This window comes from Chiloscyllium plagiosum, chromosome 10 (assembly GCF_004010195.1).
Source record: "Chiloscyllium plagiosum isolate BGI_BamShark_2017 chromosome 10, ASM401019v2, whole genome shotgun sequence".
NCBI lineage: Eukaryota > Metazoa > Chordata > Chondrichthyes > Orectolobiformes > Hemiscylliidae > Chiloscyllium > Chiloscyllium plagiosum.
In genome coordinates this window covers 31,342,712-31,370,355 of record NC_057719.1, presented here as the reverse complement: position 1 = coordinate 31,370,355, position 27,644 = coordinate 31,342,712, and the positions used below count along the sequence as shown (strand labels likewise).

The 27,644-nt window shown below is 38.5% G+C and overlaps 1 protein-coding gene across 1 annotated transcript; it reads left to right on the top strand.

The window, feature by feature from the left end:
• Positions 1-199: 199 nt before the first annotated feature.
• On the top strand, positions 200-27,644 carry LOC122553492 (alpha-1-antiproteinase-like). Its single transcript, XM_043697321.1, has 5 exons — positions 200-334; positions 8,449-9,117; positions 18,398-18,671; positions 18,803-18,953; positions 25,445-27,644. The coding sequence occupies exons 2-5, from the start codon at positions 8,481-8,483 to the stop codon at positions 25,631-25,633; spliced, it is 1,251 nt and encodes a 416-aa protein (XP_043553256.1). The 5' UTR covers positions 200-334; positions 8,449-8,480; the 3' UTR covers positions 25,634-27,644.

The following is a 27,644-nucleotide window of genomic DNA, read 5'->3' as shown; positions in this document are numbered from 1 at the left end:
AGTTAATGTTGTTTAAATCAAAATAAGTTTCATTTAACAATAAGTTAAATAATTAATAGCAAATGTTCATTTTTAAAAATATAGAAAAGCTGTACCTCTAAAATAGCAGATTAATCATTAATGAGTAACAGATTAAAGATATTTGCAAACGATGCTTGTGTATCGAGCAAACAACAGGGTTATTGACATTAAGTACCCTCCCTGTCAAACCAAAGTCTGTCTAACAGCATTTCAACATATCACATTTTCAAACAGAAAACAAGAGAACAGTATATCACAAATTGTGGATTGATTTGAGCAGAGAACAGTGAATAAGTAGGTCCTGAAACAATTGGTAAGTTGTTCAACAAATCATTTTGCAGAATATTATGATGCATTTTAGTAAGACAGGAAACAATTAATGAACAGCTTTGTAATGAGTGTTGTTATGTGTATTGAGTGTAATGTTGTTAGGTCTTATGTCCTTAGTCAATTAGAAAAAGCAGGCATATTTAAGGTTTACGAAACTGAAGACAGAGCTCTTGAAGAGTACAAAGATAGCAGGAAAGAACTCAAACAAGGAATTAGGAGTGTTAAAAGAGGCCATGAAATGTCTTTGGCAAACAGGATTAAGGAAAATTCCAAGACATTTTAATGTATGTAAGGAGCAAGAGGGTAGCTATAGAAAGAGTAGATCCACTCAAGTACAAAGGATGGAATTTATGCCTGGAGTCAGAGAACGTGGGTGAGGTCCTTAATGAATACTTTGCATCAGTGTTCACAAAGGAGAATGACATGGTGGGTGCTGATATTCTAGGGTATGTTGACATAAAAAAGTGGTGGTGTTCAGTGTTTTGAAAAGATTTAAAGTAGAAGAGTCTCCAGGACCTGTCCCAGAATGTTGAGGGAGGCAAATGAGGAAAATTCTGGGGCCTCGTGCAAAGTCCTTGTACACTATTTAGTCACAAGAGAGGTGACAGAGGAATGTAGAATGGCCATCGTTTTTACTTTGTTTAAGAAAGGCAACAGGGATAATCTGGGAAATTACAGGCCAGTGGGCCTTACGTCAGTGGTAGGAGAAGATTCTTAGGGAAAGGATTAACATTCAAGGAAATATGGACTTAATAGAAATAGGCAGTACAGCTTTGTGAGGGAAAGGTCATGTCTCACAAACTTGATTAAGTTTTTTGAGGAGGTGACAAAGATGATTGTCAATAGGTGGTAGATGTTGTCTATATGAATTCTATATTAATGATATAGAAGATGGTATTAATAGTAACATTAGCAAATTTGCTGATGATACAAAACTGGGTGGCAGGGTGAAATGTGACAAGGATGTTAGGAGATTACAGGGTGACCTGGACAGGTTAGGTGAGTGGACAGATGCATGGCAGATGCAGTTTAATTGGATAAATATATGGTTATCCACTTTGGTGGCAAGAACAGGAAGGCAGATTACTACCCAATTTAGAGTCAAGTTAGGTAAAGGGGCAGTACAAAGAAATCTGGGTGTTCTTGTACACCAGTCAATGAAGGCAAGCATGCAGGTACAGCAGGTAGTGAAGCAAGCTAATAGCATGCTGGCCTTCATAACAAGAGGGATTGAGCATAGAAGCAAAGAGGTTCTTCTGCAGCTGTACAGGACCCTGGTGAGACCGCACCTGGAATATTGTGTGCAGTTCTGGTCTCCAAATTTGAGGAAAGACATTCTGGCTATTGAGGGAGTGCAGCGTAGGTTCACGAGGTCAATTCCTGGAATGGCAGGACTATCTTATGTTGAAAGATTGGAGTGACTGGGCTTGTATCCCCTTGAGTTTAGAAGACTGAGAGGGGATCTGATTGAGATGTATCTGATTGAGAAGGATTGGACACTCGGGAGCCAGGAAACATGTTTCCGCTGATGGGTGAATCCTGAACCAGAGGACACAGCTTAAAAATATGGGGTAGGCCATTTAGGACAGAGATGAGGAGAAACCTCTTCACCCAGAGAGTGGTGGGCAGGTAGAATGCTCTGCCCCAGAAGGCAGTGGAGGCCCAGTCTCTGGATTCGTTTAAGAAAGAGTTGGATTGAGCTCTCAAGGATAGTGGAATCAAGAGTTATGGAGATCATAATGAATGGTGGTGCAGGCTCGAAGGGCAGAATGGCCTACTCCTACACCTATTGTCTATTGTCTATTGAATTTTAACAAGACTTTTGACAAGGTCCCTCATAACAGGGGCTGATATAAAAGATGAAAACACAAAGGATCTGCAGTGAGCTGGTAAGATGTATATAGAGCTGGCTTAGTCACAGACGGCAGAGAGTAGTAGTGGAAGGGTATTTTTCAGATTGGAATTCTGTGGCCAGTGGTGTTCCACAAGAATCAGTGCTGGGACATCTGATCTTTGTAATAGATATAAATGATTTCATGGAGAATGTAGGTGGCCTGATTAATAAATTTGCAGATGACACAAAGTGCATGGGAGCTGCGGATAGTGAGGAGGATTGCCACAGGATACAGCAGGTTATGGATAGGCTGAAAGTTTGGAAGGAAAAATGGCATATGAAGTTTAATCTGGATAAATACAAGGCAATGCATTTTGGAAGGTATAATGCAGATCGGAATTGTACAGTAAATAGCAGAACTCTTAGTAGCATTAAAATACAGAGGGATCTAGGCATAAAGTGATCAAGAAAACATATAGTATGTTTGCCTTCACCAGTCAAGGCATAGGGTATAAAGATTGGCAAGTCATATTGCAACTTTATTGAACTTTGGTTAGGCCACATTTGGAATATTGTGTACAGTTCTGGTTGCCACACTATCAGAACAATACGGAGTCGGAGAGGGTACAGAAATAGTTTAGAAGGATGTTGCCTAGTTTGGAGGATATTAGCTAGGAGGAGAGATTGGACAAAATCAGATTTTTTTCACTTGGATATCAAAGGATAAGGGGTGACCCGATTGACATTTACAAACATATGAGGCGCTTGGGTAGAATGGATAATCAGTCTTTTGCCGAGGGGAGAGATATCAATTACTACGTTTAAGGTAAAAAGAGGCAAGTTCAAAGGAGATGAGAGAGGCAGGGTTTTACACAGAGGTGGTAAGTGCCAGAAGAGGGAGTGGAGGTCGATACAATAGCAATGTTTAAGAGGCACCTTGATAGATATATGAAGAGGTAGGGAATAGAGGGAAAAGGACAGTATAGAGGCAAAAGGCTTTTCGGGGGTGGGGGGAGCAGTTAAGAAGGCATCACGTGTTGGCACAACCTTGGTAGGCCAAAGGGCCAATTCGCATGCTGTACTGTTCTTTGTTCTTTGTTCTACTGGATAGCTCCAGATTTGCACTAATTATGAATGAGACAACATTTTTTTCTAACGCTATGAAATTAACATTTTTTTCACTAAACTCTGGGTTTAATTTAAAGAATGCTGAAAATTCCAGAGGAAATGTTCACATATAAAGTATTAGTTAACAGTCATTAACAGAAATAATATAAAGAAGCCCTAAAGCTTAAGTCAGTCCTATCTCCATAGAATGGAGAATGGAGTGACTCTGTTGTCCTGTGCTCCAAGTTGTTAATTTAATTGAATTCATCAATGTGAAAGAATTGCTGATTTGCAATTTGACAAACAAGTTTAGTTTCCATTGGGATTTGAAGTTAAATTTTTGAACTCAAGAGCCAGTTCATCAACTTCACAGTTTTGTGACCTATATTTTCCTTTCATAGCTCATGATGAATTCTTTTGGTGATAGAATTGTTTTTGTCGAGAGTTTTGTACTCGCAGGAAGCACTGTTGGAAGAATCATGCCCATCACATTCTAGACTCCCTAGATCATGGAGCGCAGAATCCCACATAGTGGGCAGATTTTTTTGGAAAGTTTTTTGTGTATGTTTAGGTATTAAAAGTTTCGCCCACAGAGTTGCGAAAATCGTGAGCTCATAAGAGATCGATGAAGTAGTTATAACATCGTTAAATAACAGATGACAGACAGATATTTAAGGAATTGGGAAATAACAGAAAAATATGGGTAAATTAGAATAGGTGAATTTAACGTCAATAAAAGCAAAATATTGCAGGTCCTGGAAATCCAAACTAAAACCAGAGAATGCTGGAGAAACTGAGCAAGTGAACCAGAATCTGTGCAGAGAGCATTAATGTTTTGAGTACAGTATGATTCTTCTTCAGATCAATTTAGGTTCAAAAGAAAGACAAACATAGAAACATAGACCATTACAGCGCAGTACAGGCCCTTCGGCCCTCAATGTTGTGCCGACCTGTGAAAATAACCTGATGTCCATCTAACCTACACCATTTGATTATTATCCATATGTATGTCCAATGCCTATTTAAATGCCCTTTTTTTCGATTAGATTCTCTACAGTGTGGAAACAGGCCCTTCAGCCCAACCAGTCCACACCGACCCTCCGAAGAGTAACCCACCCAGACCCATTTCCCTCTGACTAATGTATCTAACATTATGGGCAATTTAACATGGCCAATTCACCTGACCTGCATATCACATCAGCGAGTCTACTACTGTTGCAAGCAGGCTGTTCCAAGCCCCTACTACTCTCTGAGTGAAGAAACTACCCCTAATATTGGTCCTAAATCTATGTTCCCTCCTGTTAGCCTTCACCATCCGAGGAAAAAGGCTTTCATTGCCTACCCTATATAACCCTTTGATTATCTTATATGTCTCGATTAAGTCACTTCTCAACTTTCTTCTCTCCAACGAAAACAACCTCCGTTCCCTCAGCATTTCCTCATAAGACCTTCTTTCCATACCAGACAATATCCTAGTAAATCTCCTCTGAACCCTTTCCAAAGCTTCCACATCCTTCCTACAATGTAGTGACCAGAACTGTATGCAATACTCCAGGTGCAGCCTTACCAGTGTCTTGTACAGCTGAAGCATGACCTAATGGGTCTGAAAATCAATCCCCCTACCAATAAACACCAACACACTATATGCCTTCTTAACAAGCCTATCAACCTGGGTGGCAACTTTCAGGAATTTATGCACCTGGACACCGAGATCTCATTGTTCATCTACACTGCCAAGAATTTTACCATTAGCCAGTACTCTGCATTCCTGTTACTTCTTCTGAAGTGAATTACCTCACACTTCTCCACATTAAACTCCATTTGCCACTTCTCAGCCCAGCTCTGCATCTTATCTAAGTCCCTCTGTAACCCACAACATTCTTCAGCACTATCCACAACCCTGCCTCCCTTAGTGTCATTCGCAAACTTACTAATCTGTCATTCCATGCCCACAACAAAATCATTTATAAAAATGATAAACAGCAGGAGCCCCAAAGCAGATCCTTGTGGCACACCCCTGGTAACTGAGCTCCAGGATAAACATTTCCGATCAATCACCACCCTCTGGCTTCTTTCAGCTAGCCAATTTCTGATCCAAACCACTAAACCATGTTCAATCCAAAAACTCTGTGTATTGTGCAATAGCCTACCATGTGGAACCTTATCAAATGCCTTACTGAAGTTCATATACACCACATCAACTGCTTTACCTTCATCCACTTGTTTTGGCACCTTCTTGAAGAATTCATTAAGGTTAGTGAGGCACAACCTACCCTTCACAAAACCGTGTTGACTATCCCTAATCAAATTATTCCTTTCCAGATGATTATAAATCCTATCTCTTATAACCTTTTCCAACACCTTACCAATAAGTGAAGTAAGGTTCCCTGGCCTATAATTATCAGGGTTGTACCGTCTCCCCTTCTTAAACAAGGGAACAACATTTGCTTTCCTCCAGTCTTCTGGCACTACTCCTATCGACAATGATAACATAAAGATCGAAGACAAAGGCTCTGCAATCTCCTCCCTGGCTTCCTAGAGAATCCAAGGATAAATCCCATCCAGCCAGGGGATCGGATCTATTTTTAGAGCTTCCAAAGTTGCTAAAACCTCCTCTTTCTCAACCTCAATCCCATCTAATCTTGTAGCCTGTAACTCCATATTCTCAACTAACATTGCCCTTTTACAATGTAAATACTGAGGAGAAGAGAAGAAACATTAAACATAAAGGAAAGAGGAGGCAGCAATGTCAAATAAGAAAAAAATGTTAATTTAATTCAACAATTCTAACATCTCAAAATAATTCAGAACTAAAAAGGAACACAACTCCATATTTATAATGATTCACTTTCTGGCTCAAAAAATTTAATTGCCTGTCCTTAACAAATGCTTCAATATTTCAGGGGACTTATGCTGTTATTAAAGTTAACTATTTGTGGTATGCTAAAATAGATAATTAGAATGCGAGTGCAGCAACTTCAGGAAAATCACACGGATATAAAATTGGAGGTGCTGTTTATGCAAAGCCAGGGCAAGCGTCACAAATTGCTCAACAACTTTAGTCGATTTGCAATTCGTAAAGACTTAACTGTTTGTTTAAAGCTTTAATAATGGTGTGTGTAGCTCATGCATTATTACTTTTTCAGCAAATTCTGACCCACTATTTTTGCAAAGAAAAGCTTTGTTCCTGAACTTTTTTTATCTCTACTCTCTCTACCTCTAATTAGTAGCTAAGGATAAGAATGCTGTTGAAGAAAATGGAATGTTGTGGAGTTGTAAAAACTACAGTAACCAGTAACGTATTTGACTAATTTTTTTCTGCTGTTCTATTGTGTACAGCCTCTATCATTTGCTTCTTCAACTGTTGCTTCATCTTATTTTTAAAAAGGTCAACATTTCTTAAGACTAGCAATAGTACTTCAATAGTCTGTCATTGTTATGGTATAGATACCATTGTAAATTATGGTGTGAATGACTTACGACATTACATGATCAGTGTCATTTTTATGTTGCTCCATGGAAAACGTCAATAAAAATGTTGAACAGCTAATTATCATGAATCGGCCTCCATCAAACTGGTGGGAGGGGATTGACAGTTTCTCTGAAATGACTTTTTAAGCATGTAATTTAGATTATCCATAATATATTCATGGATCACAGAACCTTATTAAAAATCAAGTAATATATCAGACAAAAAGACATTATATGCAACGTTCTCTGCTTATTTTGTGCAGTAAATTGTGTTGTAAATTTGTTACTGAAGAACAAAGTCGCTCATGAGTAGAGTTTATGGTGTTTGTTATTAATATTATCATCACAGCAATTTCCCAACTATTTGTCCATTGCGAGTGAAGCAAGATAACAAGATCAGATGGACTTACAAAAGACAGTTGTTGAAAAGTTGGCCTCTAACAGTTGAATGTAGGAAATATATACAACAAGCAATCTAATGTTGGGGGTGCAGGGCAGCAACACAAGAGATCGACATGTTCAAAAAGAATGTCCTATTGAAGTAAAAACAGTGTCAGCATAGCAGTACAATTTGAAGAGCAGTACATGACTGAAGCTGAGAATGATTGTGACATAGAAAAGAATGATTTAAATGTATAATGATTGTTGAAAAAATTGATAATGGACTTTTAAACAATTCTAAAATGGATGCGGCCAACATCTTTGGGAACGACTGATAATGTTCATGATCTTAAGAATGTACGATTACCTAATGTGTGATTTCAAATTAGTTCTGAATCCTTGCAGAGCTCTCTAATTAGAGTTTTTTTCAATCACAAAATGACTGCTGACCATTGAATTCTGTAGTGGACAGATATTCCAATTTCTCAATCTTCTAATAATGCTTTACAGTAAATGTTGAAAGTTCCTGCATCACTAGTAGATGGTTATATTCACCTAATATATGTTAGATAACAGTGGGCATGCTGTCCATAATTTTTCATCCACTGAAATCATACCAGTAAGTACTGCCTGCAGCCAAACTGATGTGAAAGAGTTTTGTAAAACGTACACCTACCCATAATATTGCACTCTAAGCTATTTGGAGATCTAATGAGTAAATCAACACCCATACACCCCTAGAATCTTATTTATTTGACCAATGACTTGGTCATCTGACCTTATCTCCCCTTATTTGACTCATGTCATACTTGTTCACAACACTGTGAAACACTTAGTAGGTTTTGCTATATTAGTGCTCTATATAAATGCATGATTTGGAGATGCCGGTGTTGGACTGGGGTGTACAAAGTTAAAAATCACAAAACACCAGGTTATAGTCCAACAGGTTTAATTGGAAGCACACTAGCTTTCGGAGCGACGCTCCTTCATCAGGTGATGAAGGAGCGTCGCTCCGAAAGCTAGTGTGCTTCCAATTAAACCAGTTGGACTATAACCTGGTGTTGTGTGATTTTTAACTTTATATAAATGCAATTATTCTTCTTGTTGGTGAATTCTTCTCAATAGAAGAGTTGAAATTTCATTTTCAGAAGTCTGGGAAGAGATAACTTCCCAATATTTCAACATGGTAAATTACAGCATGGGGAATGTAGGGAGTGGGGTTTGCCTCAGAAAAAGTAATTTATAAAGAAGATGGAAAAAGAAATAAACTATGAAATATTTAACTGTTCTTCTATTGAAAACAGGAGCCTTGAAAGCAAGAGAATTGATAGAAGCCATGCTCCCTCCTGTAATTTTGCTATTAGTCGTTACTCTTGTCACTGGAACAGACGTTTCTGCAACAAAGAAGAAACAACATGTCAACCATGCAGAAGACCTTCAAAATCATGGGCAAGAATCTGCTTTGGCAATGATTTCTTCTGCAAACACTGATTTTGCTTTTCAGCTCTACAAAGAAATTGCTAACCAGACTACTTCCAATATTTTCTTCTCCCCTATGAGTATTTCCACCGCTTTAGCCTTATTGTCTCTGGGTACCAGATCTGTGACACGTGAGCAGCTTTTCAAGGGACTTCACCTTGATAGTATGACAGAGGAAAGAATAGCTGAAATGAACAGGGACTACAAGCAACTCTTACAGTCCCTGATGGCAGAACAAAATGAGCTTCAGCTATTAATGGGAAACTCTCTTCATATTCAAAAAGGCTATGATGTGTTGCCAAGCTTTCTAAATGAGTCCAAGAAGTTTTACAATGCTGAGGTGTTTTCTCTAGATTTCAATCTGGATCCTGAAAATGCCAGGTTACAGCTGAATGATTATGTGAAAAAGATGACAAAAGGGAAAATTAAAAACATGTTTGACACAATTGACCGTTCAACCAAACTAATGCTAATTAATTACATCTTTTTTAAAGGTAAATCAATTTTTATTGTTGATACATTTTTTTAAAGATACATAATTTTTATTGTTGAATGTTTTGTATGTAATGCATCAACTATTATAAAATCTATGATCGTAATGTGAAAATAGTTAAACACCTTTGTTGATATTTTGCACAATATAAAGATCTGTTTTAATCATTTGATAGAAATTCTTCTGCTTTATAAATGTAACAGGTATCAATAATTTTATTTAAATATTTATTATGGAAACTTTAACTAACAACATCTACAATTTCATTTACATTTAGTTCAGTGAAATTGGACTTTATCATCATGTAATATTGATATAAAGGCTGATCGGAAGAGCCCCTTTTCCAGTTTTATAATGAACTAAAGTGCAATCAACCTCATAGGCACTTAGATTATTTATTGATGGGGACATTGACATTAAAGATGTGAACTAGCCATTATGCAGTTCAAATGAAATAAGCTAACGTGAAAAACAAGATGGTTGAAGAGCTCAAAATCACAACAATCACAGATTTATTACAGTACAGAAGGAGGGCATTCCATCTGTTGTCCCTTCCAACAAGCACCATTATCTAGTGCCAATCTCCTGCATTTTTCCCATACCCGTGCAGACTATCCATTCAATCCTACTTGCCTCCACAATAGTTCCAGGAAGTGCATTCCATACCTTAACTGCTCACTGTGTGAAAGCTTCTTACCACCTTGCCTTCTTTTGCACATCACTTGAAATCTATGCCTTCTCTTTCTTGTTCTTGTCATGAGCAGGAACAGCTTCTCCCTACCTACTCCATCCAGCCCACTCATGATTTTGAAAGTCTCCATTAGTCTCCTCTCAAACTTCTTCTCTCCAAACAGAACAGTCCTGACTTCTTCAAACTAGCGTCACTTCTGGAGCCATTTGTGTAGATTGCTTCTGCATTCTCTCCAATGCATTCACATATTTCCTATAATGTAGCACCCACGACTGCATACAATACACCTGTAAAGGTATAACAAGTGTCTTATACAAATTCAACTCTATGCCCCTATTAATAAAGCTGAGGACACTGTCTAATTTATTAACTGCTCTCCCTACTAGTCCAGGCAATGATCTCTGCACACATGCACTCAGGGTCCTCTGGTCCTGTACTCCATTTAGAATTGCATCCTCTATTTTATACTGTTTTCAAAATTCCTCCTATTAAAGTGCATCACACACATTAGGCCACAAGAGAAGAAGGTCATTCAACCCACTGAGTCTGTCTTAGCATTCAACAAGATCATGGTTGTTCTGATAATACTCAACTCCACTTTCCTGCCTTTTTTCATCACTTTTGATTCCCTTACAGATTAAAAATCTGTCTATTCTGTATGAATATACTTAATGACTCAACCTCAAAAATCCTTAGTAAATTATTAGTAAATAATTCCACAGATTCACAACCTCTGACAGAATTAATTCCTCCTCAACTGTCTTAAGATGTGTCACATCTTATCCGAAGAGTATGCCCACTTATCCTAGATTTTCCCATAAGGGGCAACAATCTTTCTGTATCTACTCTGTCAAGTCTCCTAAGAATCTTGTACAGGCCCAATTTACTCAACCTCTTCTCATAAGACAGTCCTCCATACCATTATCAGCTGAGGGAACATTCACTGGACTTCCTCCAATTTTTCCTTTACTTGTAAGGGGCCCAAAACTATTCATAGTATTCTAGCTATGGGCTGACCAGTGCCTTGTAGGTTTAGGAAAACATCCCTACTTATATATTCCACTTGCCTTCCCCATTAGCTGACGAATTCAGATGCTAAGCTGTTTTGGTGATTTTTGGACAAGGACTCCCAAAGCTTTCTTCTATAGCTTTCTGCAGTCTTTCCCCATTTAAATAATATTCTGTTCCAATATTCTTTCTGGCAAAGTGCATACTTCCCCATATTATATTCCATCTGCTAGTTTTTGCACCATTTGCCTATTTTTGTCTCATCCACAAGTTATAGTACATTCAGTTTCTGCATCCAAGAATTTAATACATAATGTAAATAACTGTGGTCCCACACTGATCCCTGTGGCACTCCATGAATTTGAGATTGCCACCCTGAAAATTCCCTTCTTATTCCAACTTTGTGTTGTATTAATTATCCAATCCTCTATCCATGTGAATATACTACTCCCATCACCGTGTGATATCATGAAGTAGCCTAATGTTTGGCACCTTATCAAATACCTTCTGAAAATCCAAATTACATCCATTGCTTCCCCTTGCTTGTTACTTTCTCAAAGAATGTAGTAAATTTGTAAGTCATGACTTCCCCTTCATGAAGCTAAGCTGACTCTGTTTAATCTTATTGTATATATCTAAATGCTCTGTTATTGTATCCTGTATACCAGACTCTGACACTTCCCCATAACAGCTATTAAGCTACTTGCCTGTAGAGTTCCTAACTTCTGTCTCCTCTATTTCTGAATAAAAGTGTTACATTGGCAGCTTTCTAATCCTCTGGGATGTTTCTGGAATCAAAGAATTCCAAGAGGTTTACTACCAGTGCAACCATTACCTCTGTAACTACTTTCTTCAATATCCTTGGCTGCATCCCATCAGGACTTACTAGTCTTTATGCCCGTTAGTTTCCTCAAACACTTTTTCCTCTAGTAATTATCAATGTACTTATTGCCTCTTCTTTTGCTCCTTGAATATTTAATAATTTTGGGATGCTATTAGTGTCTTCTAATGTCAAGGCTGATGTATTTTCTGCCATTTTCTGCCTCCTCATTAATGCTTCCCAAGCCTTATTCTCTAAAGCGACCTATGTTTGCCTTGACTTCTCTCTTCCTTTTTATATACGTAAAGTAGCTTTTACTATGCATTTTGATATTCCTTTCAAGTTTATCCTCAAAGTTTATTTTCGTCTTCTCTTTGTTTTTTGGTTAGCTTTTGTTGGTTTTTACAATTTTCCCAAACCTCCAGCTTACCACTAATCTTTGCCACATTATATGTGTTTTTTCTTTCAGTTTGATGCTATCTTTAACTTCCCCAGTTAAGCATGGTTAGTATATCCCTTTCCTAGAACCATGCTTCTTCACTGGAATAATGTCTTCACTGTGAGCTATGAACTATTTTCTTGCAAGTCTACCATTGTTCCTCAATTGTCTCTGCTGCTAGACTCCTTTCCCAGTTTGTTCCAGTGAGCTCTAACATTGTAATACCCTTATTTAAACCAGATCTTGTTGTTTCTGACTCAAGTTCTTCCCTGTCAAACTGATTGATAAATTTGACCATGTTATAGTCATTGTTTCCAAAGGGATATTTTATTCTAGTAGAAAGTGAGGACTGCAGATGCTGGAGATCAGAGTCAAGAGTATATTTTACTCTGACATCATGTATTAAAACTGCCTCATTACACACCACTAGATTCAAGATAGTCAAATCCCTGACTGAATCTACAATATTGAGGAAACTGTCCCAAATACACACCTTGAATTCTTCCGCATGGCTTCCTTAGCCAATCTGACTATCCCAATTCCAAGAAAATTAAAAAGACACCTATAATTAATGTACTGTCTTTGGCATATGTCTTCATTATCTCTTGATTTATTCTCTGTCCCAGCACATAGTTATTGTTAAGGGGTCTATGGACTTCTCCTACCGGTGTCTTCATTCCCTTTCTCTTACCTCCGCTAATATTGACTCTATATGGTTCGATTCAAGGTAATTTCTTGCTGTCATATTTATCCCAACCCATACTAACAATGCTACTCTGCCACTCTTTCCTTCCTGTGTGACATTTGAAAAATCTCTTACCCCCGAATATTTAGTTCCCAGCTTTGATTTCCTTGTAACCACATCACAGTAGTGGCTAGAAGATCGCATGTATTAAATTGAATTTGTGCAGTTATTTCATCCATATTGTTTTGAATACTACACACATTTTTACTGTTATGTCCCCCTTTCACCATATTTACTACTTTTCCTCTATGTTTATATACTCAGTCCCTTCCTGGGTACCATTATGCAAATTGCTACCCTGTAAGTCTGCCGCAATCTCTTGCTATGTAAGTCTACTTTCCACCTCTCCCCCAACACTCCCCCCTCTAATTAGTTTAAAGTCCTCTCCATAGCTCTTGTCATCTGATTAGCCAGAGCACTGGTCCCAGCACAGGCCAAGTGAAGCCCATTCCACCAGAACAGCCCCATGAGTGGAAGGCTATTCTACCCACACCAATCTTTGAGCCATGCACTGAAGTCCTTGATTTTATCCACAATATAAGAGAAAGTGAGGACTGCAGATGCTGGACATCAGTCTCAAAATGTGTGGTGCTGGAAAAGCACAGCAGGTCAGGCAGCATCTGAAGAGCAGCAGAGTCGATGTTTCGGGCATAAACCCTTCATCAGGAATGTGGCGGGGGTTGGGGGTGCCCTAGGGGCTGAGAGATAAATAGGAGGGGGTGGGGAAGGTAGGAAGGTGAGAGATGGATGCAGGTGGGGGGTGATGGTGATAGGTCAGAGCAGAAGGTGGAGCAGATAGATGGGAAAGAAGATGGACAGGCAGGAGCAGTCCAAGAGGGCAGTGCCGATTTGGAGGGCTGGATCTGGGATAAGGTGGGGGGGCGGGGAGATGAGGAAACTGGTGAAATTGATGTTGATGCTGTGTGGTTGGAGGGTCCCAAGGTAGAAGATGAGGCGTTCTTCCTCCAGACATCGAGTGGCTCGGATTTGGTAGTGAAGAAGGACCGGGAGAGAGAACAGATGTTCTCAGAGAATATCTCTGGGACACACGCTCTAAACAACCCCACCACCCTGTGGTCAACCACTTCAACTCCCCCTCCCACTCCGCCAAGGACATGCAAGTCCTGGGCTCCTCCACCTCCAAATCTAAGCCACCCGATGCCTGGTGGAAGAACGCCTCATCTTCCACCTTGGGACCCTCCAACCACACAGCATCAACATTGATTTCACCAGTTTCCTCATCTCCCCTCCCCCATCTTATCCCAGATCCAACCCTCCAACTCGGCATCACCCTTGAACTGTCCTATCTATCCCTCTTTCTTCCCACCTATCCACTCCACCCCCCACTCTGACCTATAACCATCACTCCCACCTGTATCCACCTATCACTTCCCTAGCTACCAGCCACCCAAGCCCCACACCCCACTTATTTATCTCTCGGCCCCCTTGCACACATTCCACACCCCCTCCTCAACATTCCTGATGAAGGGTTTATGCCCGAAACGTCGACTCTCCTACTCCTTGGATGCTGCCTGATCGGCTGTGCTTTTCCAGCAGCATACATTTTGACTTTATCCACAATATGTCAATTTGCTCGTGGCTCAGGTTGTAATCCAAAGATTATTACTTTGGAGATTTTGCCTTTTAAAATTAAACTCTTAACTGTCTTTTAGCAAAATCTACTTTGCTGATAATCTACATAAATATACAAAGCTACAAATCTTTGGTGAGCTTTGCACCACAAGAGCAATTTTTGATCCGCATCTTCTGAAAGTCTATTCATAAAACCTAATTTAAAACAAAGATTGAACGGTAACTTTTACAGGGAAATTCGACTTTGGAACTCCTGCTGAATATTAGTTGCAGTAGAATCCATAAACACTTATAAAAAGTAGTGAAATCAATGCTTGGAAAATAGAAATATTGAAAGGCATGGGAAACAAGCAGGAATGTGGGATTAGAATAATAGCTCACATTGTGAAAAGAACTACTTCAAAGGAAACATACTGGTAAAACACTAATGGATCAAATAATGTTCTTTTATACTGTAATGGTTATACATATAATAGATAGTGTCATTCTGCTGTTCACCCTCAAGGTCAGATTGTACCTTTTCTGTTTAGCATGGTACACCATTCTGGGGAAAATATTGCAGCATAACAACTAACATAAGGGATTAGACATCTAGGCTCATGAAATAATTGACATTACAATCAGATTGTCTGTTATTTGTTCTGAGATTTGTTGTTCTATTTCTTTCCGGAGGAGAATCATATCTTCTCTAAAAATCCCAAAATTATAGAATAACACAGCATTGAGTGAATTTGTATAGTCAATTAAGACAGCAGTAGGTTTTTCAAAGAACAATCCAGTTAACCCCACTTTTGCTCCAATGCCCTATTTTTTTCTTTCAAATTATATCCAAACTTCCTTGGAAAGCTACCCATGAATCTATTCCACCACCCTATCATGCACTGAATTCCTAACCTTAATTAGTTGCTGCATAAAATAATTTATTTTCCTAATGTCATCTGATTCTTTTTTACCAATTGCCTTGAATTCATGCCCTTCATCCATTGGAAACAGTTTCCCTTTGTTTACTCTAGTTATCTCATGACTTGAAATACTTTTATCAAATCTTCTATGTGCCTTCTCTGTTCTCAGATCCAGCTCCTATAGTCTATCCACACAACTGTGAGCTCTCAGTCTTAGAATCATTCTGTTTCCTATAGCTCATGTTCCTCTCATCTTTTCCCCAGATTAGCAAATCTGACTCTATGCCAACATATTTGCTTTGCCATGGCCTGCTACATTCAATGCACTGTAATCTTGTCAAATAAAGGCAGTGGTTTAATGGTATTATCACTGGACTCTTAATCCAGAGATGCAGATAAGGTTCTGGGGACCTGGGTTTGAATCCCGCCACTGCAGATGATGGAATTTGACTTCATTTTTAAAAATCTGGAATAAAGAATCTATTGGTGACCATGTGGATTGTGGATTGTCGGAGAAAACCCATCTGGTTCACTAATGTCCTTTAAGGACCGAAACTGCCAATCTTACCTGGTCTGGCCTACATGGGATTCCAGATCCATAGCATTGTGGTTGACTCTTAACTGCCCTCAGGGCAATTAGGAATGGACAATAAATGCTGCCTAACCAGCAACACCCTCATCCCTGAATGAATAAAGGAAAATAAAAATAAATCTCTTGAAGGATATAAAGGGTGTAGGGGCATTCTTAAGAGGGAAATCAGGAGTGCAAAGAGAGGATATGAGATATCCTTGACAGATAAGGTTAAGGATAATCCAAAGAGATTCTACAAGTATATTTAGAGCAAAAGAGCAACTAGAGAGAGAATAGGGCCCCTTAAAGATCAACAAGATTATCTTTGTATTGAACCTCATGAGATGAGAAAAATGTTAAATGAATATTTTGCATCAGTTTTTACTGAGGAGAACAAAGTGGAGGCCAGAGAACTCAGGGAAATAAATATTCCTATTTTGAAAACAGCTCACATCAAAGAAGCAGAAGTGTTAGAGGTCTCAGAAAATGTAAAGGTTGGCAAATCTCCATGACCTGATCAAGTGTATCCCAGAATGTTGTGAAAAGTGAGGAAGGAAATTGCAGGGCCCTAACAAGAATATTTGTATCATTTATAATCACAGGTGAGGTGCCAGAGAATTGGAGGGTGGCTAACGTTGTGCCTTTATTTAAGAAAAGCTGTTAGGAGAAGCCTGGGAACTGTAGACCTGTGTCTGACATCAGAGGTGATTCTGAAAAATAAGATGTACATTTATTTAGTGAGGCAAGGATTAAGGTTAGTCAGCTTGGTTTTGTGTGAGGGAAATCATGTCTCACAAACTTGAGTTTTTTGAGGAAGTAAGCAAAAAGAATAATGAGGGTAGATGTTGTTTACTTGGACTTTAGTAAAGCCTTTGATGAGGTTCCACATGGTAGACTGATTAATAAAGTTAAATCACATGGGATTCAGGGTGAGCTTGCCTACTGGATACAGTAGACGGTGGTGGTGGAGGGTTGTTTCTCAGACTGGAGGCCTTTGACCAGCGATGTTTCACAGGAATTGGTACTGGGTCCACTTTTGCTTGTCATTTATATAAATGCTTTGAATGAGAATATAGGAGGCATGGTTAATAAGTTTGTGGATGACCTCAAGATTGGTGGTATAGTGGACAGAAAAGAAGGTTATCTAGGATTACAAAAAGACCTTGATCAATTAGGTCAATGGGCTTAGGAGTGGCAGATGGAGTTTAATTTGGATAATTGTGAGGTATTGCATTTTGGTAATACAAACAAGAGTAGCATTTGTACAATTAATGCTCGGACTTTGGGTAGAGTGTAGAAAGGGAGACCTAGGGGCTCAGATACATAATTTTGCATCATAGGTAGACAGAGTCATTAAGAATGCATTTAACATGCATGTCTTCATTGCTCAGACCTTTGAGTATAGGAATTGAGACGTCATGTTAAGGTTGCACAGGATTTCGATGAGACCTCTTCCGGAGTATTGTGTGCAATTCTGGTTGCCTTGTTATAAGAAGGTTATTATTAAACTGCAGAAGGTTCAGAAATGATTTACTAGCATATTGCTAGGAATGGAGGGTTTCAGTTATAAAAATAGACTGGATAGGCTAGTACTTTATTCACTGGAGCACAGGAGGTCAAGGGGTGACGTTATAAAGGTTTATAAAATCCTGAGGGTCTGTTCCCTAGGATTGGGGAGTTCAAAACGAAGGGGCATATTTTTTCAGGTGAGAGGAGAAAGTTTTAGAAGGACATGAGGGACAACTTTTTTTACACTGTGAGTGGTTAGCGTGTGGAATGAACTACGAGAGGAAGTGGTAAATGCTGGTACATTTACAATTTTTAAAATACATTTGGATAAGTACATGAATAGGAAAGGTCTGGAGGGATATGGGCCAAATGCAGACAGGTGGGATTAGTTTAGTTTGGGGACATGGTCGGTGTGGACTAGTTGAAGCAAAGGGTCTGTTTCCGTGCTGTATGACTCTAGGATTTATTGAGACATGCCCCCTGTGAAGTAGAAATGACAGGCAGAAGATCACCCATAACCTATCTTAATGAAATTTCCTGGCTTCTTTTCCAGGGAACAGAATCCTGATGGAGCATTCTGCTCCATTATCCACCACTCACAGTTTCAGTGTGAATGGGCCAGTGCAGAATTTCAAGCTCCAAGTTCTATTAGTATCATAGCTGAATTCTGAGTTCCTTTGATAGAAGAAAGCTGAAACAGTGCTGGTGCAAACCAGTGAACATTTGCTGACAATTTATAAAGATAAACTTTAGCAAGACTTTATTAGAATATTCTTCCCTGATGTTCCAGCTACATGGGATCTGGCATCATCTGATGTCATTGACAATAACTCTGGCTATTAGCATAATATAGTGCACAAACGTGTCCTAACACTGTAACAATATTCTCACACATACTTTCCAATTACAACTATTTTTCTGAATTAATCATTAAGAATTAACTATGGCTGACTTCTTCTGTCGAATGTACTCTGTCAAACTCTGACAAATTTATGTTTAACAGGAAAATGGGAGAATCCATTTGATCCAGCGCAGACTCGAGAAACATTATTTAAAGTGAACAAAACTACAGACGTAACTGTGCAAATGATGCGCCAAACCAATCGGTTCAGTATGATATCTGACTACAATCTTTTCAGTAAAGTAATAAAACTTCCTTACCTTGGAAATGCATCAATGATCGCCATCTTGCCTGCAGACGGGAAACTAGAACATGTGGAGCAAAATCTTTCCCATGAAAAGTTTGATGAATGGGTCCAACAACTTGCTCACCACAAGTAATTAAAATTTCATTTCAATCAATTTAAATATGTGAAGTAGTTTTAATATTTCTACCAGTACCAGTCCTTTTGCTTAAAAAAAACTTTTTGTTTGCTTTCTCCCATCGTTTCAATAATTTGTTGAGCAGGCAACAATGTATTCTCCAATTTCCAAAAGTGTCGCTGTCATTGTCATATGGGTTGAAAAATATCCTAGCGAAAATGGGTGTCAGAGATTTGTTTACATCTGCAGCCAACCTGTCTGGGATAAGTGAAAGTGAAAATCTAAAAGTTTCACAAGTAAGTTCATTCTGATGAAAACATTTTCTGTTATTCTGGCAGGTGCCATTTGCAACAGATGTATGTGTAAATTAATTAATATGGAATTAAGAACATGCCTATCAATTTCAGCTGTTGTTATCTAAATGAAATCAAACTACTGAATGTATTTGACAATTTTGGAAGGTCAGGTAGACAGGAAAAGGTGATAAGGTTGCTCTTATAATTAAGGATGACATTAGTACAATAATGAGAGATGACATTAGTTCAAAGGATCAAGATGTAGAATCAATTTAGTAGAGATAAGAAATAGTAAAGGAAAGAAATTACTAGTGGAAGAAGTTTATTTCCCTTCCCCCCACTCCACCTTACAGAAGCTGTTCTATGCAACAGAGTATATGGGAAGAAACAATGTAAGAAAGGGACCAAAATAATCATGGATGATTTAAATCAACATGTACATTGCACAAATCAGATTGGAAAAGGATATCTTGGAAAAGCAAAATGAGTTCATATTTAGGCCAGTTTCTTAAAGCAACATGTTATTCTAGATCTGGTAATGTGTAATGTGATAGGAATATTTAATGACCTTATGTAAAGAAGCCTTTAGGTAACAGTGATCAGAACATGTGAATTTTGCATTCAGGTTGAGGATAAACAATACGGGTCTAAGACCAACATTTAAACTTAAATAAAGGAAACAACAAGACTATGAAGATTGAGCTGGCTAAAATGAACCGAAAATTAGAAACATAGAAACAGAGAAAATAGGTGCAGGAGTAGGCCATTCAGCCCCTTGAGCCTGCACCACCATTCAATATGATCATAGCTGATCATGCAATTTCAGTATTCTACTCCCACTTTCTCTCTATACCGCTTGATCCCTTTAGCCATAAGGGTCATGTCCAGCTCCCTCTTAAATATATCTAATGAAATGGTCCCAACAGCTTTCTGTGATAGCTTTCCACAGTTTCATACTCTCTGAGTGGAGACATTTTTCCTCATCTTGGTCCTGAATGGTTTACCCCTTATTTTAAACTGTGACCCCTAGTTCTGGACTTTCCCAACATTATGAACATTCTTCCCCGCATCTAGGTGATCCAGTCCCATCAGGATTTTATATATTTCTATGAGATTACCCCCTCATTATTCTGAATTCCAGTGAGTACAAGTCCAGTCGATCCAGTCGGTCTTCATATGTCAGTCTGCTATCCTGGATTCAGTCTGGTGAACCTTCATTGGACTCTCTCAATAGCAAGAAAGTCCTTCCTCAGATTAGGAGACCAAAACTGTACACAATACTCAGATGTAGCCTCAGTAAGGCCTGTATAACTTCAGGAAGTGAGGACAACAGATGCTGGAGATCAGAGTCGAAGAGTGTCGTCCTAGAAAAGCACAGCCGATCAGGCAGCATCCAAGGAGCAGGAGAGTTGATGTTTCAAACATAAGCTCTTCATCAGTCATGAAAAAGAGCTGATGAAGACCTTATGCTCAAAACGTCGACTCTCCTGCTCCTCAGATGCTGCCTGACCGGCTTTGCTTTTCCAACACCACATCCTTCGATCCTGTAGAACTGCAGTAAGGCATCCCTACTCCTATCGTCAAATCCTCTTGCTATGAAGGTCAGCATGATATTAGCTTTCCTTATCACCTGCTGCACCTGCATGCCAACTTTCAGCAACTATTCCACCATGACCCAGATTTCATTGCATCTCACCCTTTCCTAAACTGCTATCATTCAGATTATAATCTGCCTTACTGTTTGTGCAACCAAAGCAGATAACCTCACATTGATCTATTACATATTGCATGCATTTTACCCATTCAGCCAGTCTGTCCAAGTCACTCTGCAGCAGTTTGGCCTCCTCTTCACAGCACACACTTTCACCCAGTTTAGTGTCATCTGCAAATTTGGAGATATAACATTCAATTCCTTTGTCCAATCATTGATGTATATTGTGGCCTCAATTGTTGGCATGGCAGGGTGGCCAACCATGATCTTTTCCATCAAAAACTTAACTCTTGCGAAAGTGTGAAGAGGTTGAGATTTAAGTCCATCACCAAAATGATTGGACAGAATTTGATAAAAAACAGCAAAGAATGACTAAAAAAGGGAAAAAAAATAGAGTATGAGAAAAAGCTAGTTAAAAACATAGAAACAGATAGCAAGAGTTTCAACAAGAAATTGAAAGGGAAAGAGTAACTAAAGTGAACATTGTTCCTCTGGACAGTGTGTCTGGAGAATTAATAATGAGAAATGAGGAAATGGTAGAAGCAATTAACAGACATTTTGTGCTTTCACAAGATAGAAATCAATGGCACCCAAGAAATACATATACATCAAGAAAAGATGAATCTAAATAGTTATACACAGAGTGTTGAAAAAAGTATTGGAATTGAAGATTGATAAATCCAGGGACCTGATGGCCTATATTCAAAGGTCTTAAAATTAATGTCTGGTAAGGTAGTAAGTGTAATTTTCCCAAGTTCCCTACATTCTAAAAAGGTCTCATCAGATTGGCAAATAGTCTATACAAGAAAGGATGGACTGAGCCAACAGGAAACCACAGCCAAGTTAGATTTTATTGTTTAGGCAGTTATAATAGGTTATTTTAAAAGTCTTAATGGATCAAGTGGAGCTAACACGGAATTGCGAAAGAAAAATTGGATTTAACTAATTAGTCATTTGAGAAAGTAATAAATAACATGGGTAAAGGGGAACCAATTCCTGAGGTGTGGCTTTTTAAAGGAGTGTTTGCTGGTTGGAGAGTTCTAAATATCCTGAAGGGTGGACTTATTCTCTCCTTGTCCTGACTCTGTTAGACTTTCAGCTCTTTGAGCTGTGCAGGTCTGTAAATGGCATTGGGACTGGGTCCTCTGCTGCTTCTTCAGCTAGCTGGGGTTATGCTGATGGAAGCAGTACCTTCAGGCTGGCTGGGTCAGGACTGTTGGATGTATTGAGACTTCTCCATTGATATGGCTGTCACATTTTGTGGCTGTTTAGAGCATTAGTGAGATGCACCTGGAGTACTGTGTACAGAACTAGTCACTATACTTATGGAAGAATGTTAATGAAGTGGAAGCAGTTCAATGAAGTTTTACTTGACTAATATCTGGAATGAGCAAACTGCTTTGTGAGGAACGTCTAGACAGGACAGAACTGTATCTTTGGTGTTTTGAAGAGTCACAGGTGACTTAAATGAAACGCTAGATGCTGAGGGTATTTGACTGGATAGATGTGGAAAGGATGTTTCTTCTTATTGGAGAACTTAGCACTATTGTTAAATGTAAGGAGGTTGTCATTTAAGCCAGATAAGGAAAAGAATTCTCCCAAAGTGAGTCTATGGAATTCTGGTTCTCAAAAGCCAATAACTGCAGAATCTTTAAATATTTTTGAGGTAGCAATAGATAGAGGTAAGTTGATTCGTTGTTACCAATGGGATAAAAAAATTATCAGGAATTTGAATGAATGTAGAGTTGAAATTAAGGTCAGAGCAACCATGATCTCATTGAATAGCAGAGCAGACTCCAAAGATGGTGTGGCCCACTTTTGTTCCTTGTTCATATTCTCTGTGGATGTGCTTTTACTTGGATTCTCAAAAGATGTTTGATGAGGTGCCATATCAAAGATTACTACATGAAATAAGATATCATATTGCAGCCAGGAAGATTAACATGGATAGGGGAATGGTTGGTGAACAAAAAGAAAGGAGTAGAAATGATTGTGTGTAATTTTCAGGTTAACAAGCTGTATTTAGTGGAGCACCATTGGAATTGGTGATTGAGCTTTGTGTATTTGCAATGACTTGAATATAGAGGCAGAATCCATAGCTGCTAAATTTTAAAGCTGACATTAAAGGTAGTAGAGTAAATTGTGAAGATGACATGAGAAGTCTACAAAGGGATATAGGTCAGTTAAGTGAGTGGACGTTTTTTTAGCAGATGGCTGTAATGTGGGAAAATGAGAACTTATTCACTTGAGAGGACAAATAGAAGATTAACCTACTTTGTAAATGAAGAGAATACAGAATTTTGAAGTTCAGAGGGATTTGAATGTTCTAGTACAGAGACCATATGATGCTGTACTTTCATACTAACAAGTGATCTGGGAGACAAATGGAATGTTTCTGTTTATTGCCAGGGAATATAAAAGTATGGAGACACTTCAACAGTTTTAAAGGGCATTGTGGAAATCACTTCTGGAGTATTGTGTTGAGTTTTGGTTTTAAGTTTGATTTTTAAGAGATAATATAATTGTGCTGGAGGCATTTCAGAGAAGGTTCACTTTGCTGGTTTCTAGAATGCAGCAATAATCTTATGAGGAAGGATTACACAATTTGGACCTGTAACACTTGAAGTTTAGAGAACGTGAGCTAGCCCTATTGAAGCAATGTTCTGAGGGGACTTTACAGAGTGGTACTTAAAGAATGCTTCTTCTAGGAAAGACTAGAATTAAAAGACACAGATTAAAATTAAAGGGTCTCCAACTTGGGACAAAGATAAGGAGATCTTTTTCTCTCAAGAACATGTTTGTCTGTGGAATTATCATCCCCAGAGAGTAGTGAAAGCAGGGACATTGAATATTTTTATGGCTGAATTAGATAAAGTCTTGATTGACAAGAGTGCCAAGGTTATAGTTGGGTAGGTAGAAAAATAGAGTTGAGGTTATAGGCAAGTTAGACATGAAATTAAAAAATGGTTGAGCAGGCTTCAGGAGCTGAATGTCCAACTCCTGCTCCTGGTTGATATGTACAAACATTTGTAGTCTGAACAATTTTCTGGCTGTTGATTCAATTAGATAACTTGATAAGGGTTCCCTGGAAACCCACAACATTACTAGCTGTCTGTTAAGGGCAAGGGTACTCCCATTGAAATTGGAAGCTTTCCATCAATTAACTGCACAAGTGGAAAGAAATCAAGAGAAACATAAAATTTACAACAAAGATGGAGTTTATTCAAACTATCCTGTCTGTGTTGGCTGAAGAAACCCAAAGCCTAATTCCACTTTCCAGTTCTTAGTTCATATTATTGTCTTTCTTTTGACATTGCAACTGCCTTTTCAAACTTTGAAATGTGATTAGGATTTCTTCATCTATCACCTTATCAAAGCTGTAAGTCCCATACCCCAGCTCACCCTGAGTGAAGAAAATTCTCCTCCATTCTTTGTAATCCTTCTGCCAATTACATTTTTTGTCTCTCCTTATTGATAACTCTGCTAAAGGAATTTGGTCCTTTCTATCAACTCCATCTAGGCCTTCATAGTTTGATATATAGATTAAATTAGATTCCCTACAGTATGGAAACAGGCCATTTGGCCCAACGAGTCCACACCAACCCTCCAAAGAGTAACCTACCCAAACCCATTCTCCCTACCCTACGTTTACCCCAACTAATACACCGAACACTATGGGCAATTTAGCATGGCCAATTCACCTGACCTGCACATCTTTGGATTGTGGGAGCAAACCAGAACACCCAGAGGGAAATCCACGCAGACACAGGGAGAATGTACAAACTCCACACAGACAGTCACCCGAGGCGGGAATCAAACCCGGGTCCCTGGCTATGAAGCAGAAGTGCTAATCACTGAGCCACTGTGCCACAACATTTAAATATCTTATTTAAGTATTGCCTCAGCCTCCAGCATTGCAAAGTTAAAACTCTCTATTCCTAAAAACATAATCTTAAACCTCACTTATATTCTGCTGTATGTGTTCTAGCTGGGAATCTTTCACGACCATAAGACATATGACCCATTCAGTTATATTTCAATAGGATTTCCTTTCGTTCTTCTAAACCTGACCAAGTGCAAATCCTACCCATTCAACCACTCCTCATAAGGAGGTCTTTCCATAACTGGATGTAATGAACCTTAGCTGGACTGTCCCCAATGCCTGTTTTTTCTTTCCTTAAATAAGGAACCAGAACTGCTCACAGTATTCCAGGTGTGGTCTGACTCATGCCAAATATAGTTTTAGCAAGATCTCCTGAAATATACAAGATTCTTAGCATACTTGACAGGGCAGATGCAGAAAGGTTGTTTTCTGATTTGTAGAGTCTAAGACTAGAGGACGTAATCACAGAATAACCTGTTGGCAATTTAAGGCAGAAATTAGGAGGATATTTTTCCTCATAGTGGCTAGTGAATCTGGAATTCTTTATTTCATAGATCTGTAGAGGTTGCATTGTTAAGTATATCCAAGACTGAGATAAGCAGATTTTTAATCAATAATGGAATCAGAGGTTATAGGGAAAAGACAGGAAAGTGGATTTGAGGTTTACCAGATCGGCCATGATCTTGTTGAATGGTGCAGCAGACTCGATGAGCTGAATGGCCTACTTCTATTCCCATGAGTTATGGTGTGAAGATTTGAGATTGCAAGATGGGCTGAAAAGCTTTGTGGGTATAAGAAGCTGATTACCAATGATTTTTTAAAACTTCTTTCAATGACAATTGTTGACAATACAATTGGAAATTGTAACCTGCTTATTTTTTTATTTCGGTTCATCAGGTTTCTCATAAAGCAGTGCTGGATATTGATGAGAAATCCACTGAGGCAGCTGGAGCTACTGGAGTAGAAATTATTCCAATGTCATTGCCACCCACACTGGCATTTAATCGACCATTCATTTTGATTATCTATGAGGAAAACACAAACAATATACTGTTTGTTGGAAGACTAAAAGATCCATCGAAGTAATCTTGCTCAGAAAACTCATTTGCTCAGCAAAGAAATTTGGGCACACTTTAATTCTAGGGCTTGAAATGATAGACATGTGTAATCAATCCAGTATTATTATGCATCGGCAATTATTTTGATTCTTTTTCAGCATTAATACATGGCAGATCCATCAGCATTCACAAAGTGAATATATGGGTTAACATCTTCATCACAGAAAACTGAAAGTTAAACAAGCATTTTACTATAGTTGGGATTTGGTGGTTTAATGATAATGTTACTGGACTAGTAGCTCAGAGGCCCAGGTTAACACTATGGCCACATGGGTTTAAATCTCACCACAGCACCTGGTGAAATTTAAATTCAATCATTACAATCTGAATGTGAAACTAGTCTCGTAGGGTTAACCAAGAACCTATCATTTATTTCTTTTAAGACGCATCTGGTTCACTTATGCCTTTTCCTTACTCAATCTAGGCTATTTGTCAATTCAGATCCCAGCAAATCATTCAATTCAAGGGCACTTGTGGATGGGAATAAATGCAATCCTTTCCAGTCATGTGCACATCCCATGCAAGAATAAATAAAGTAAAATAAGAGTGAACAATTGGTACTCCAATCACATATTTAACAGGCAAACTGCTTAATAGAGATGCAGAAAACTCTGCAAAAATAAAGATCTCAGGAACATTTGAAGGATCAATTAGTTTGTTGAACCTGTTGGCACTATGTACCATCTAGACATCAACATGCCTTTCTCTCTTGTCATATGCCACAGTACAAACCACTGACTGCTTGAGGATAGGGTAAAGAGCTGTCAAAAATCCTCCTTTCTGTGTTGAGTCAAATGGCACTATGTACCATCTAGACATCAACATGCCTTTCTCTCTTGTCATATGCCACAGTACAAACCACTGACTGCTTGAGGATAGGTAAAGAGCTGTCAAAAATCCTCCTTTCTGTGTTGAGTCAAATGGCCTATCTGATGAGCAGTGGAAGACGATAAATCACTATTGAGTCTTAATGAGAAGAGATACTTATCTGACAACAAGATCTAATTTACTGCATGATAACAATAAGTACAAGTTGCTGCATCAGAAGCCAGATATGGCATGTCTATCTCCATTAGGTCCATGATACAGCATAAGGTCAATACACACAAAGAAAATCCTCCTAAATTTCTTTCTCAACACAGAAAGGACCAAACATGGAAAATGCAAGAATATTGGAGAAATGGAAAGGAAATAATAAATAAACAATGGGATGTTGGTGGTGGTGATGAATGGGGATGGGGGGGTGGTGTAGGGGGAGAGGGGGAATGAAATGGTACCAGCAGAATATGCTGGAAATGTTCAGACATTTACTAGGATTAAAAGAACTAAAATAGACCAATGTAAATCATTGAACTCTATCATGGCCAAATGTCTACACTCAAAAGAATAAATCACCACTCTCTCCCCAAATTCCAAGGGACTCACAATTCTAACATGCTGTGCTGTAAAGTGATGAATAATAATGGTGTGATTTTTAAATTTAATTTTAACACTGTTGGAATCCAAAAAGTTCAGGAGAATGATAATACACTATACCTTTGCAGTTTCTTATTCTTTCCCTTTACCCCTTTTCTGCAATATTGATCACCAAAAATCAGGCAACTCAAACTAAATGGTTAATTATTGAGGCATAAAAATCTGTTAATTTTACTGTAAAACATATTGCAAACACATATTTCTTCAAGATCACCCACAACAAAATAATTTGATTTTATTGTGAAATTTTATGCTTTGGTACAATGGTTGATGCTCAGGAGGAAGACACATTATGATTTTTGACTGAATTAAGCAGTAATCTAATGTTTCAACATGTGTCAGCCACCAAAAATGTTTAATTTGTGTTCAATAAATGAAATGATCTTCATTCACACTGCCTTCCAACTACTTGGATAAATGACATACCGTTTCTGTCATGTACTGTGTGTTCCAGCTGCACAAAATTATTAAAAATGAATAAATATGAAGAGATATAGCACCTA